At 44.4% G+C, this 12,406-nt stretch overlaps 1 protein-coding gene across 1 annotated transcript; it reads left to right on the top strand.

Annotated features, from left to right (window-relative positions):
- Positions 1 to 6,154: 6,154 nt before the first annotated feature.
- Gtf2h4 (general transcription factor IIH subunit 4) lies at positions 6,155 to 12,297 on the top strand. The gene is made up of 14 exons (XM_027923043.3): positions 6,155 to 6,353; positions 6,952 to 7,094; positions 7,374 to 7,478; positions 8,191 to 8,322; positions 8,569 to 8,665; positions 8,759 to 8,847; positions 9,193 to 9,304; positions 9,461 to 9,529; positions 9,705 to 9,788; positions 9,991 to 10,123; positions 10,321 to 10,451; positions 11,090 to 11,137; positions 11,286 to 11,364; positions 11,978 to 12,297. The coding sequence occupies exons 2-14, from the start codon at positions 6,955 to 6,957 to the stop codon at positions 12,148 to 12,150; spliced, it is 1,392 nt and encodes a 463-aa protein (XP_027778844.1). The 5' UTR covers positions 6,155 to 6,353; positions 6,952 to 6,954; the 3' UTR covers positions 12,151 to 12,297.
- The last annotated feature ends 109 nt before the right edge of the window (positions 12,298 to 12,406 follow it).

Here is a 12,406-nt window from a genome sequence, read left to right as displayed (position 1 = left end):
TTCTGCCATCCCAGTCTTCTTGGAACTTGTCATTTCCATCTTGATTGCCCTCCTGATACTTCCTCCATCTTCCCTGGACCACTGTAATTGTACCCAAAGTGGTTATCTCACTCTTGGAGAGCACTCTCTGGTTTGTTTCTGGCCCTGCAAACACTGTGATCTTTAAAAACATATAATCTAGCTGGGTGTGGTGGTGCACGCCTGTGATCTCAGATGCAGGAGGATCACAACTTTGAGACCAGCCTCAGCAATTTAGCAAGTCCCTAAGCAAATTAGTGAGATCATGTTTCAAATTTAAAAAAAGGGTTGGGGATATGACACTGTGGTTAAGTGCCTCTGGGTTCAGTCCCCAGCAGAATCATCATCATCATCTTTGCATAATCTGATTTTACTCCTTTATCAAACCTTTTAGTGGTTTCTTATTCATCCTTATTTTAAAAAAATTTTTTATTAGCTACACATGACATTACAATGATCTTGGCAATTCATACATTTGAATCAATTGGGGTATAATTTCTCATTTTTCTGATTGTACAGATTGCAGAATCACACTGGTCATAGAGTCACCTATATACATACAGCAATCATAATGTCTATTCTATCATCCTTATTTTTAAAATTATTATTATTTTGTGGTGCTGGGGATCAAATCCAAGGCCTTGCAGATGCTAGACAAATATTCTACCACTGAGCTACACCCACAGCCCTCCATCAAGGTTTAAAGAACAAAATCTTCCTGGCTAAGATTGGTCCTGGTTCTCCTCCCCAGCACTCTTCTGTCCCTCCCCATGTACCACTGAGTTTTTAGTTTCCCCCAAAGGCCAGTCCTTCTGGCCACATGGGCTTTGTAGCATGTTGTCCCCCCACCTGGAACAATGTCCCCTATAGTCTGCCTTGTTAACTCCTGCTTGCCCTTCAGCAATCTTACCCAACCAGGTCAAATTCCCTAATGACACTCTCAGAGCACATGAATCCCTTCTTTGTAGCATTTATCATAGGTGTGATTTTACATGTATTTGTGTATTTTTTTTTTTTAAAAAACACCTGCTTCTTTTGCTTGACTGTAAGCTGCACAAGGGCAAATTCCTGGAACACATGACTCAATAAATCTTGGTTGAAAGAAAGAATTATATTAAACATGTGAAGGGCTAACATGATTCTGTGCACTTAAGAGAACTAGGATTAAAAAAAGTTATAGAAGATAATGATAATATTTTAGTGAGCACATACTATATACCATGTATAATACTATTACACATATCTTTTTTTTTAAAAGAATTTCTTAGAGAGAGACAGAGAGAGAGAGAGAGAGAGAGAGAATTTTAATATTTATTTTTTAGTTATCGGCGGACACAACATCTTTGTATGTGGTGCTGAGGATCGAACCGGGCCGCACGCACTCCAGGCAAGCGCGCTACCGCTTGAGCCACATCCCCAGCCCCACATATCTTATTTAACACAATGTATGAATTAGTTAAAATTATTAACTTCCGTTAGGCTACGCCAAAGGCAGCATAGCCAGTAAATAGTAAAGTTGGTAGGAAGTGGGCCTGTCTCCTGGTTCTTTCCTCTAGGATGCTGTTTGAGGGGAGGAGTTATGAGATGTTTTATCTCAGGAGCTTTCAAGTACAGGCAGGACAAGCCTGTGCTTGACAGGGCTATGAAATTGTGATCTTTGCACGATTTTAGCTCCTAAATTCCCTTCTTAGACCTAGCTGGATTATCAAGCTGATTTTCTTTCTCAAGTCCAATTCTAGAAACTCAGGCTGAGTTTAGTTCCTGCCATCATACAGCTTGCCCATATCCATTAGGACAGTGCTCTCCCAAAGAACTGTCAGGATAGAAATGGTCTATCCCTATGGTCCGATGGGCTGCTACCAGCCTCCTGTGGCTGTTGAGTACTTGAAACAGGGTTAGTGTAACTGAGAGACTGGCTTTAAACTTTTATTTTAGTGAATTTAAATGTAAATGGCCACAGGTGGCTTGTGGCTACAATACTTGACAACACAGCCTTAGAGTGTAGGGAACTGTGACATGATCTGTCCAGTCCCTCCTGCCTGCTCCCTCTAAAATGAAGCATATGGCTTCTCTTGGTGTTACACTGATGCCATTGAATGGAATATGCTGCTTTTTATTTTTTTAAATTTTTTTATTGGTTGTTCAAAACATTACAAAGCTCTTGACATATCATATTTCATACATTTGATTCAAGTGGGTTATGAACTCCCATTTTTACCCCGAATACAGATTGCAGAATCACATCGGTTACAAATCCACGTTTTTACATATTGCCATACTAGTGACTGTTGTATTCTGCTACCTTTCTATCCTCTACTATCCCCCCCTCCCCTCCCCTCCCCTCCCATCTTCTCTCTCTACCCCATCTACTGTAATTCATTTCTCTCCCTTGATTTTTTTCCCCTTCCCCTCACATCCTCTTATATGCAATTTTGTATGACAGTGAGGGTCACCTTCCATTTCCATGCAATTTCCCTTCTCTCTCCCTTTCCCTCCCACCTCTCATCCCTGTTTAATGTTAATCTTTTTCTCATGCTCTTCCTCCCTGCTCTGTTTTTAGTTGCTCTCCTTATATCAAAGAAGACATCTGGCATTTGTTTTTTAGGGATTGGCTAGCTTCACTTAGCATAATCTGCTCTAATGCCATCCATTTCCCTGCAAATTCCATGATTTTGTCATTTTTTTAGTGCTGAGTAATACTCCATTATGTATAAATGCCACATTTTTTAATCCATTCATCTATTGAAGGGCATCTAAGTTGGTTCCACAGTCTAGCTATTGTGAATTGTGCTGCTATGAACATGGATGTAGCAGTATCCCTATAGTACGCTCTTTTAAGGACTTCAGGGAATAGTCCGAGAAGGGCAATAGCTGGGTCAAATGGTGGTTCCATTCCCAGCTTTCCCAGTATGCTGCTTTTTATTTGCTTTTCTCTCCCTGGTGATTGGTGTAGATAGTTCAAGGCCAGTGTGCATACAGGGACCTCCTCTCTAAGGGCTGCCCGGTATTCTACATTGTTGCAATGACCCACATTTTATGTAACCAACCCACAAGGATGGTCATTTGGGCCATTTGCACTGTTCTCTTAATACAAGAAAAACACCTTAGTAAACATCTTTGCATGCTTAACTCAGTACCATGTGGGGGAATTTCCATATGACACATTCCCAAAGATGGAGTTTCCAGGTCAAAAGATAGTCACATTAAAACTGTTGGTAGAGGGACTGGGGTTGTGGCTTGTGGTAGAGCACTTGCCTCACATACATGAGCCCCTAGGTTTGATCCTCATCACCACATATAAATAAACAAGGAAAAGAAAGGTATTGTGTCCATCTACAACTGAAAAAAAAATTTAAAAAAAAAAACTGTTGGTAGAGGGCTGGGGTTGTGGCTCAGCGGTAGAGCGCTCGCTTGGCAAGTGTGAGGCCCTGGGTTTGATCTTCAGCACCACATAAAAATAAATAAAATAAAGGTATTGTGTCCAACTACAACTAAAAAATAAAACAAAACAAAATTGTTAGTAGAAACAAGGGTTTAACCTTATCCTTGGGAGATATGTTTTAAGATTCCCAGTGGATTCCTGAAACCCTAGGTAGTACCAAACTCTCTATATACTTTCTTTCTTCCTATATATATCTAAGTATGATAAAGTTTAATTTATTAATTAGATACAGTGAGAGATTAACAATAAATACTAATAAAAAGGAACAATTATAATATACTATAATAAAATTTATTTAAAATTTATGAATTGCTTACTTTTGGAATTTTCCATTTAATATTTTCAGACCACAATGGACTGTAAGCACCTGAAACCTAAAAAAAGCAAAACTACAAATGGGGGAGGGAATGAAGCTATAATCTGGAACATCCCCAGTATGTTGAAAACTTGGTCCTGCATGGTGCTATTGGAAGGTTGTGGAAACTTTTAAAGATGTGGGTTCTAATGGGATGTCTTCAGATCATAGGGAGTTTGTCCTTAAAGGGGTCAGTGGGATCCCAGCTCTCCTCTTCTCTTTCACTCCCTAATCATTGCTGAGCAGTTTTGCTCTACTCTGCAATCCTGCCATAATGTACCACCGTGTGCCTAAAGCAATGGAATCAATTGATTGTGAACTGAAACTTCTAAAACCATGAGCCAAAATAAATCTTTTATTTTTATAAATTGATTACTTCAGGCATTTGTTAAAGTAATGGAAAGCTGACTAACACAGGGGGACTACTGTATGGACAAACTTTCCTTAAAAAAAAGGTGAGACTAAGCTGTGTGCAGTGAGTGGCACATGCTTATGTTCACAGCTACTAGGCAGGTTGAGGCAGGAGGATGGCAAATTCCAGGCTAGCCTAGGGAACTTAGTGAGACCCCGACTCAAAATAAAAAATAAAAAGGGCTGGGATGTAGCTTAGTGGTAGAATGTCCTGAGTCCAATCTCAGTGTGTGGGTATGTCTCTATCAGCTTTCAAGTGTCTGAGTATGTTCCTAAGCCTGGCCAATATGAAGCCTTGATTTTTTTTTTTTTTTTTTTAATTTTTGCTCCTTTAGTTTCTGGTATTTTTGTTACTTTAACTTCCTTTCCCTAATTTCAACTGAAGTGACAATTTTAAAATCTCTTTAAAAGGCATTTGTATTTCTTCTGCTGTTTATCTTTTGCCAATCTTTCTGCTTCTTTTTCTTATTGCTTTGTAAGAGCTTTGTGCAGTTTGTCTATCTTATCAAACAGTTCTCCCCAGACTGTATAATTTGTTTTATAACCTTACTTAGTGTTTGCCATAAAGAAGCACTGTCAGTTTTGTGCTGTTCTTTGAGAAACTTAAAACACTGACTGCTAAACAAACAGGGAATAACAAAACACATGTGCTACAAAGTGTAACTAAGTCTTACAGCCCTTACCATTTTGGTAAACCGTCCCTGGCAAATGCACTTCAAATCCCAGATTTACTTTCTAGCTGTCTGATTGTAGGCAAATTTCTTAGCTTCGCTGGGCTCTGGCCTTCTATTCTGTTAAGTGAGAATAACAGAATTTGCTTTATAGGAATTTTGGGGGAAATAATGTAGTTCTGGTTTAGGCTGAAGGCTTTCCTTTGACTTTCCTGCAGAACTCATAAATCAAATCAGAAAAACAACTGCTTTCTTTTACTAATTGTGTTCGAGTTGAGTGGGGTGGCACACGCCTATAACACCAGCGACTGGAGGGGGGGCGGTGTTTAGGAAGGAGGATGGCAAATTCCAGGCCAGCTTCAGCAATTTAGCGAGACCCGTCTCAAAAAATAAAAAGGGCTGGGGATGCAGCTCAGTGGCAAAGCGTCCCTGGTTTAATCCTCAAAACCACAAAACAAAACAAAACAAAAAATCCAAAACAAACAAACAAACCCCACCCCCCCCAAAAAAAAAAAAAAAAAAAAAAAAAACTGGTGTGATGGCGCACTCTTGCAATCACATCTACTTGGGAAGCTGGAAGCAGGAGGACCACAAGTTCAAGACCTGCTTGACAATTCAGAGAAACCCTCTCAACAAAACAAACCCCCACCCCCGCCACGCACAAAACAAAACAGGGTTGAGGGGGCGGCTGAATATAAAACCCAGCTATATATATAGCTGAATATATAACACTCCTGAGTTCAATCACCAGTACAGGGAAAACAAAAACAAAACAAAAAACCTGTATCAATCCCTAACTACACAGGGGTTGGTAGCGCGGCGGAGGCAGAAATGTAGATTTATTGAGTACTTACTTGCCAAGTAAGGCGCACTAGATCGTTAACTGGTGACAATGCTCTACATGTGCAGTAACCAATTTTATGGTATAACTAAGCTCAAGGAGCCCAGCTGTTGCAGTCCGAGCAACGGGGTCATTTCAGCGCGTCTCCCACAGGAAGCCCTCGGGCTACTTTTACCCTCAGGTCCTCCTGCTCCGGCCGGTTAGACCAGCCGTTAGCAGCCTGGGTCGAGAATGCCGCGGAACGAAGTACCCAGGCTTCTGGTGTTCCTGGTTCTGTCAATTAAAAGACAGCCACTCTCCTCCCCGTCTTCCCGCGGTGCCTTTTGGAAGTTGTAGTCAGACACTCTTCAGACCTGCTCCAGCACGGGCAAGGATAGGACTCTAATTCCCAGAATGCCTCGCGGCGGACAAGTGCAGCCCCTATTCTCATCCTTTCCACTCTTCCATTCCATTCCTTCCCTGCTCTCGCTTCTCTTCTGAATATTTCACACTGGGCTCCTGTCTGAAGTTTTTCGCTCGCGCATCTTTTTCTCGCTTTTTTCACCATCCTTTCCTTTTTCTCTGGAAGCTAATGAGAGACACTGGCTCTGATTAAGCAACTGTTCAAGACCCGGGGTGCGCGAGGGGGATCGACATAGTGGTGAAGGGGCCCAAGAGGGCCAGGGTTATGAAGACAGTTGAGTGAGAGGCGAGAAGTTAGGAGATTGGACGGTGTGGTTCCCAGTGAGACGGTGAAGTAGACTTTGGGGAGGGAGGGGGATAGAGGTGGATTTAGATTTGGGAAGCATGGAGGGAAGAGGCAGTTTATTGCCATATGGGGAGGGTTGACAGAGTTGGGCTTGTCGAGTGATCTGGCTAGGAGGAGTAGAAGAGAAGCGGGGATAGTACTGGGTGTACACAAATCTCTTTGTCTCTGCTTAGCAAAGATGAGACAAGTCATTCGAATACCAAATGATTTTTCAAGTACACGGCAATTTTGAGAGAAGGACAACTGAGGGAAGACTGGAGTTTAGGGCAGAACTGGGATAAGGAAGCAGGAAAGGCAGGGAGGTTGGAGGTTGGTGAAGTTTGAGAGAAATAAGAGATAAGTGATGTGGGAGAGGAAACCTCAGAAAAGATGGGGTTATGGGCTGATGGATCTGGAAACAGAAAGATTAGGGGTGACACTGGCATGGATCATGTTGGATGTGTGTCTAACATTTGCATCCCTCAGGTGATGGAGAGCACCCCTGCAAGGGGTGGACTGAATCGAGTTCACCTACAATGCAGGAATCTACAGGAATTCTTAGGGGGCTTGAGCCCTGGGGTATTGGACCGATTGTATGGGCATCCTGCCACATGTCTGGCTGTCTTTAGGTGAGGAGACTTCTTTGTGTCAGGGATCATGGTGGGGAAATGTAATAGGGCTTTCAGACTGGAATAATTATCATGGGTAGAAGCTTAGTGGCCTAGTGATGGTAGAGGGGTATTGGAGATTACTCCCAAATGTGGAAGGCCAAAACAGATGGAGCTTGTGTGGGCAACAGGACTGGTAAAGATATGGGGATGAGATGAGATGTTTGAGAGGCACTTGAAAGCAGAGATTCAGTTATGGGACAGCTTCTGATACTAATATTTGACTTCTACCCTCTACAGGGAGCTCCCATCTTTAGCTAAAAACTGGGTGATGCGGATGCTCTTTCTGGAGCAGCCTTTGCCACAAGCTGCTGTAGCCCTGTGGGTGAAGAAGGAATTCAGCAAGTGAGTCTCTACTGCATTCTCAGCCAAACGCAAATTTCTCAACCTCTAGATTTTCCAAACTCCTGTTCTTTGGAACACTTTCAAGAAGTTTTATATATACACATATACATACACACATATACATATACATATATATGTGTATGTGCACATACATACACATATGCACATAAACACACATATGCATATATATATATATATTTTTTTGGGGCATTGGGGATTGAACCCAGGACCTTGAGATGCACACTAAGCATGTGCTCTGCCACTGAGCTACACCCCCACTCCCTCCAGGAAATATTAATTTATTAATGGGTGTATTGCAAAACTTGTCATTAAATAAACTTTGGAAACTGTGCTATATTTTCCCTCTTGGAGAACTGGGATGTCAATAATGAGACTCTTGTAGATTGCTAGGCATTTCAGTGAAGACATTTATCTTAAGAAGGCACAATTTGGGCTGGGGTTGTGGCTCAGTGGTAAGAGTGCTTGCCTAGCATGCGTGAGGTACTGGATTCGATTCTCAGCATCCATACAAATAAATAAAATAAAGGTCCCTCAACAACTAAAAATATATATATTTTAAAAAAAGAAGGCACAATTTGACTATGTGGAACTGTTTCAAGGATCACCAGTTCAGAAAAGGCAGAAATGGAGGCCTTTATGGCTCTCTTTTTGCTCTTCAGACACCCTACTCACCTCTCTACTTCTGTTCCAGGGCTCAGGAAGAAAGTACAGGGCTGCTGAGTGGCCTCCGCATCTGGCACACCCAGCTGCTCCCTGGTGGTCTTCAGGGCTTTATTCTCAACCCCATCTTTCGCCAGAATCTCCGCATTGCCCTTCTGGGTGGGTATGTTACTTCCGTCTCTTCCTAAACTAGGCCGGGGAACTGCTAATTACATGCTGGAGGAGAACTTCTGAGGAGCCGCCTCAGAACCTTAGGGTCCTGGGACCTTTGGGAGCTCATTCAGGAATAAGTTGGACCAGATATGGCTGTAGGATGTAGGATGTATGAACCATGGGTTAAAGGTGTGAAAGGTTGAAGGGCAGCAGGAAAGAGATAGGCCTCCTTATTCTTGGCATATCCTGGCCATAGGGGGAAGGCCTGGTCTGATGATACAAGTCAACTGGGACCGGACAAGCATGCCCGGGATGTTCCCTCACTTGACAAGTACGCTGAGGAGCGATGGGAGGTGAGGACATGGGCATCTAAGTGTATTTCTACTGTGCTTCTACTTCCTGTGGTTTGTGGATACTTTGGTCTCTCTGTTGTCTTCCATTTCTAGGTGGTCTTACACTTTATGGTGGGCTCTCCCAGTGCAGCTGTCAGCCAGGATTTGGCTCAGCTCCTCAGCCAGGCTGGGCTCATGAAGAGGTGAGGAAGCCTGAGGGAGCTGCTGTGCCATCTCCTTGGGGCCCTGATAAAATAGGTGTCCAGGGTGAGTCAGGATTGGAGGGAGTTGATTGAATACATCCAGAGATACCCAGAAGAAGCATAGGAGGACACATGGAAGGTTGGGGTTGTGGCTTAGCAGTAGAGCGCTTGCCTAGCATGTCCAAGGCCCTGGGTTCGATCCTCAGCACCACATAAAAATAAATAAATAAAATGAAGATGTTGGTATTGTGTCCAACCAAAAAATAAATATTTAAAAAAATGAGGACATGTGGAGATGGTAGTCTTTCTATGCATATCTTTGTCATTGTCCCTCTCTATGTCTAGTACTGAACCTGGAGAGCCACCCTGCATTACCTCTGCTGGCTTCCAATTCCTCTTGCTGGACACACCTGCCCAACTCTGGTACTTTATGTTGCAGTATCTGCAGACAGCCCAGGTGAGGAGGCCAGGGCTCCTTGCCAGCATGCTTTGATCTTCTTACATCCCACTGAGAGATAACCACCCATAGACTGTTCTCTGTTCTTTCTTCCCTGTCTTTCTCCTTCATTTTCCCCCTCCCATTTCTCATTTGTTTCTGTCTCTTTCTTCCCAGAGCCGGGGTATGGACCTAGTGGAGATTCTCTCCTTCCTCTTTCAGCTCAGCTTCTCTACTCTGGGCAAGGTAAGTAAGGGGCTAGAGGACAAGGAGATGGGAAGGGGAAGTCAGGTTGGGACAGTAGAGTGAGAAAATAAGAAGGAACACAGAACGACCAGAGAAGGGGGAGGAGGGAATGAGTCTATGGCACTGAGGGAGGGAGGAAGGGATGTGTTTTGAAAAGGTATTACCTTTTCCCCAGGATTACTCTGTGGAGGGTATGAGTGATTCTCTGTTGAATTTCCTGCAACATCTGCGAGAGTTTGGACTTGTTTTCCAGAGGAAGGTATGAACATCCAGATACATGGCTTCTAGGGAAGTTGGGTCTTGGCACCAGCAGGAAACAGTTGCCAGGACTGAGTACTTGGGTCACTTGGGGAGGAAGTTGAAGGTTGAGGCTCTGTGCACTGGGAGGGATCTGATGTCCCAAGCAGGAAGATGTAGGGCAACTGACAGGTGACCTTTGTCTTTCCCTTTGTCCTTCCCAGAGGAAATCTCGACGTTACTATCCCACACGCCTGGCCATCAATCTCTCATCAGGTGTCTCTGGGGCTGGGGGCACTGTGCATCAGCCAGGCTTCATTGTCGTGGAAACCAACTACCGACTATATGCCTACACGGGTGAGACTGGACAGAGGGAGAGCAGATTAACGGTGGGAGTGGGAGGGGAAGGAAATGGGAGGGGATGCAGTTTATGTTTACATTTACTGGTGGTTTACAGAGCTTTCTGATATTTCTCCTCATGTTTGGGGGAAGGGCTCAAGGGAGTCCGAATATGAGGGTAGCTTCCTTATCTTCTCTTCCTATCCCTGGGTCAGAGTCGGAGCTGCAGATTGCCCTCATTGCCCTCTTCTCTGAGATGCTCTATCGCTTCCCCAACATGGTTGTGGCACAGGTGACCCGGGAGAGTGTGCAGCAGGCCATTGCCAGTGGCATCACAGCCCAGCAGGTATCCCCACTTGGGGGACACAGAGGTGTGAAGATGGGCTGTGTGTGGGCCTTGGGGTATAGAGTGGCCCATCATGGAAGGCCAGCCTCAAGTCTGTCACAGTTGTGGTGATGAGTTGTCTGTGTTTGAGCACAAGGAATGTAAGGAGAAATCAAGGCCTTAGTTGTGGGAATAGGGAGACCCTTGAGGGAGAAATACATGGAGGGAGAAGGTATAGCTCTGGATTTGTGCTTCAGCACCATTATTTCTAGCTGTGTAAACTGATCATAGTTGCCTTACCTTTGAGTCTCAGTCTCCTCAGATGGTGATATTTCTCAGCTCACAGGGTTGTTGGGAGGATTCAGTGGAAGACTAGAGGTAAAGCTTTTAACTTGAAGTCTGTTGAGCAGTAAGTGCTCAAAATATAGTAGCTACTGCTATTTTAAAGAAAGAATAAATAAGACTATGGAAAGAGCAAATGTGCCAGAGAAGGAATAGCAGACATGACCAGTGGGAGCAGCAACTTGGGATAACAGCTGAACAGGAATGGGTTGAGTAGAGTTAAGTAGAGTTAAGAGTGTTCGGAGACAGGTGAGAGCTCTGATGACTTTTCTGCCCTCTCGCTTGAGCCCTCATCTCATTTTTGTCTGTTTTCCTAGATAATCCATTTCCTAAGGACAAGGGCTCACCCAGTGATGCTCAAACAGGTATGGACAAGTACCAATAAGCCAGGGGGCTGGCACCTGGCAGATGATGGAAAAGAAAAAGGGTCCAAATCTTGGGGATGATTAGAGGGCTGGGGTTGTTTGGGGCAGTATTTTTTAAATCCCTACAGCCTACTCTTTGCTTCTGCAGACCCCTGTGTTGCCCCCTACCATCACTGACCAGATTCGTCTGTGGGAGCTAGAAAGGGACAGACTACGGTTCACTGAGGGTGAGTGGCTTCTTGAGTTTAAGTCATTGGCCAAAGGAATGGCAGTCTTGATGAGCAGAGGAGTTTTTGTGCATTTCATTTTTTGTGCACTGCACAGAAAGGGAGAGAAAATCTGGCAAGACACTTTTTTGGGGGATGGAGTGTGGCAGGGGTGAATTAGTAGCAATAAAAAAAATTGACCCAGGGGCTGGGGTTGTGGCTCAGTGGTAGAGCATTTGCCTGGCATGTGCAAGGCCCTGGGTTCAATTCACAGCACCTCATATAAATAAATAAAATAAAGGTATTGTGTCCATCTACAACTAAAAAATAAATTTTTTTAAAAAAATTGATCCAAATCAGTGCAGTGTGGATTAGACTGAGAAAGTGGGAGGCTTAATTCAGTCATTTTCCTGGGTTTCATGGACCTTCACGGGTTTTCTTATTGTTTTATATTGACTTTCTGAATATGGCTGGAGAACACTAGTGTTAAGGCCCTGGGCAGACAAGGATAGACAATTGTTTTTAAAAATCGCTGTGGGGCAAGCAAAGAGGTGTCTTAAGACTCCTGGGGCTAAATAAAGGGTCTCCAGCCTCATTCTCTTCCCCTCTTCCCCTCCTGTCCTGCCGACCCCAGGTGTCCTGTATAACCAGTTCCTGTCGCAAGTGGACTTTGAGCTGCTGCTGGCACACGCACGGGAGCTGGGCGTGCTCGTGTTCGAGAACTCAGCTAAACGACTCATGGTGGTGACCCCCGCCGGGCACAGTGACGTGAAGCGCTTCTGGAAGCGGCAGAAGCACAGCTCCTGAAAGAGTTTAATCCACCACGGACCTGGGCGGGCGGGACCGGGCTGGGCGGGCAAGACGGCCGTGTGACGGAGGGCGCGGCCTCACAACTCAGGTGTTTTTTTATTTACACGCCAGGGCTTATCTTGTTTAATAAAATTGTGGAAATGAGCTCTGTGGCTGGCTCGCATCGCTTCCTCGCGGGCTTCCCCTGCCGCACTGTACCGGTTCCTTGGCTCCGGCTGCCATAAGCCTTGCAGGTGGCGGGAGGACAGCTTCC

The sequence above is a fragment of the Marmota flaviventris genome, chromosome 6 (genome assembly GCF_047511675.1).
Source record: "Marmota flaviventris isolate mMarFla1 chromosome 6, mMarFla1.hap1, whole genome shotgun sequence".
Taxonomy (NCBI): Eukaryota; Metazoa; Chordata; class Mammalia; order Rodentia; family Sciuridae; genus Marmota; species Marmota flaviventris.
Note: the sequence above shows the minus strand (reverse complement) of the source record. Positions and strands in the feature narration are given on the sequence as shown.

Bases quoted from the DNA above. Each gene is read 5' to 3' on its own strand.
- Gtf2h4 (XM_027923043.3), top strand. From the start codon at position 6,955: ATGGAGAGCACCCCTGCAAGGGGTGGACTGAATCGAGTTCACCTACAA. The intron at 9,530-9,704 runs GTAAGTAAGGGG...CCTTTTCCCCAG, and splicing joins GCTTCTCTACTCTGGGCAAG to GATTACTCTGTGGAGGGTAT. The intron at 11,138-11,285 runs GTATGGACAAGT...TTGCTTCTGCAG, and splicing joins ACCCAGTGATGCTCAAACAG to ACCCCTGTGTTGCCCCCTAC.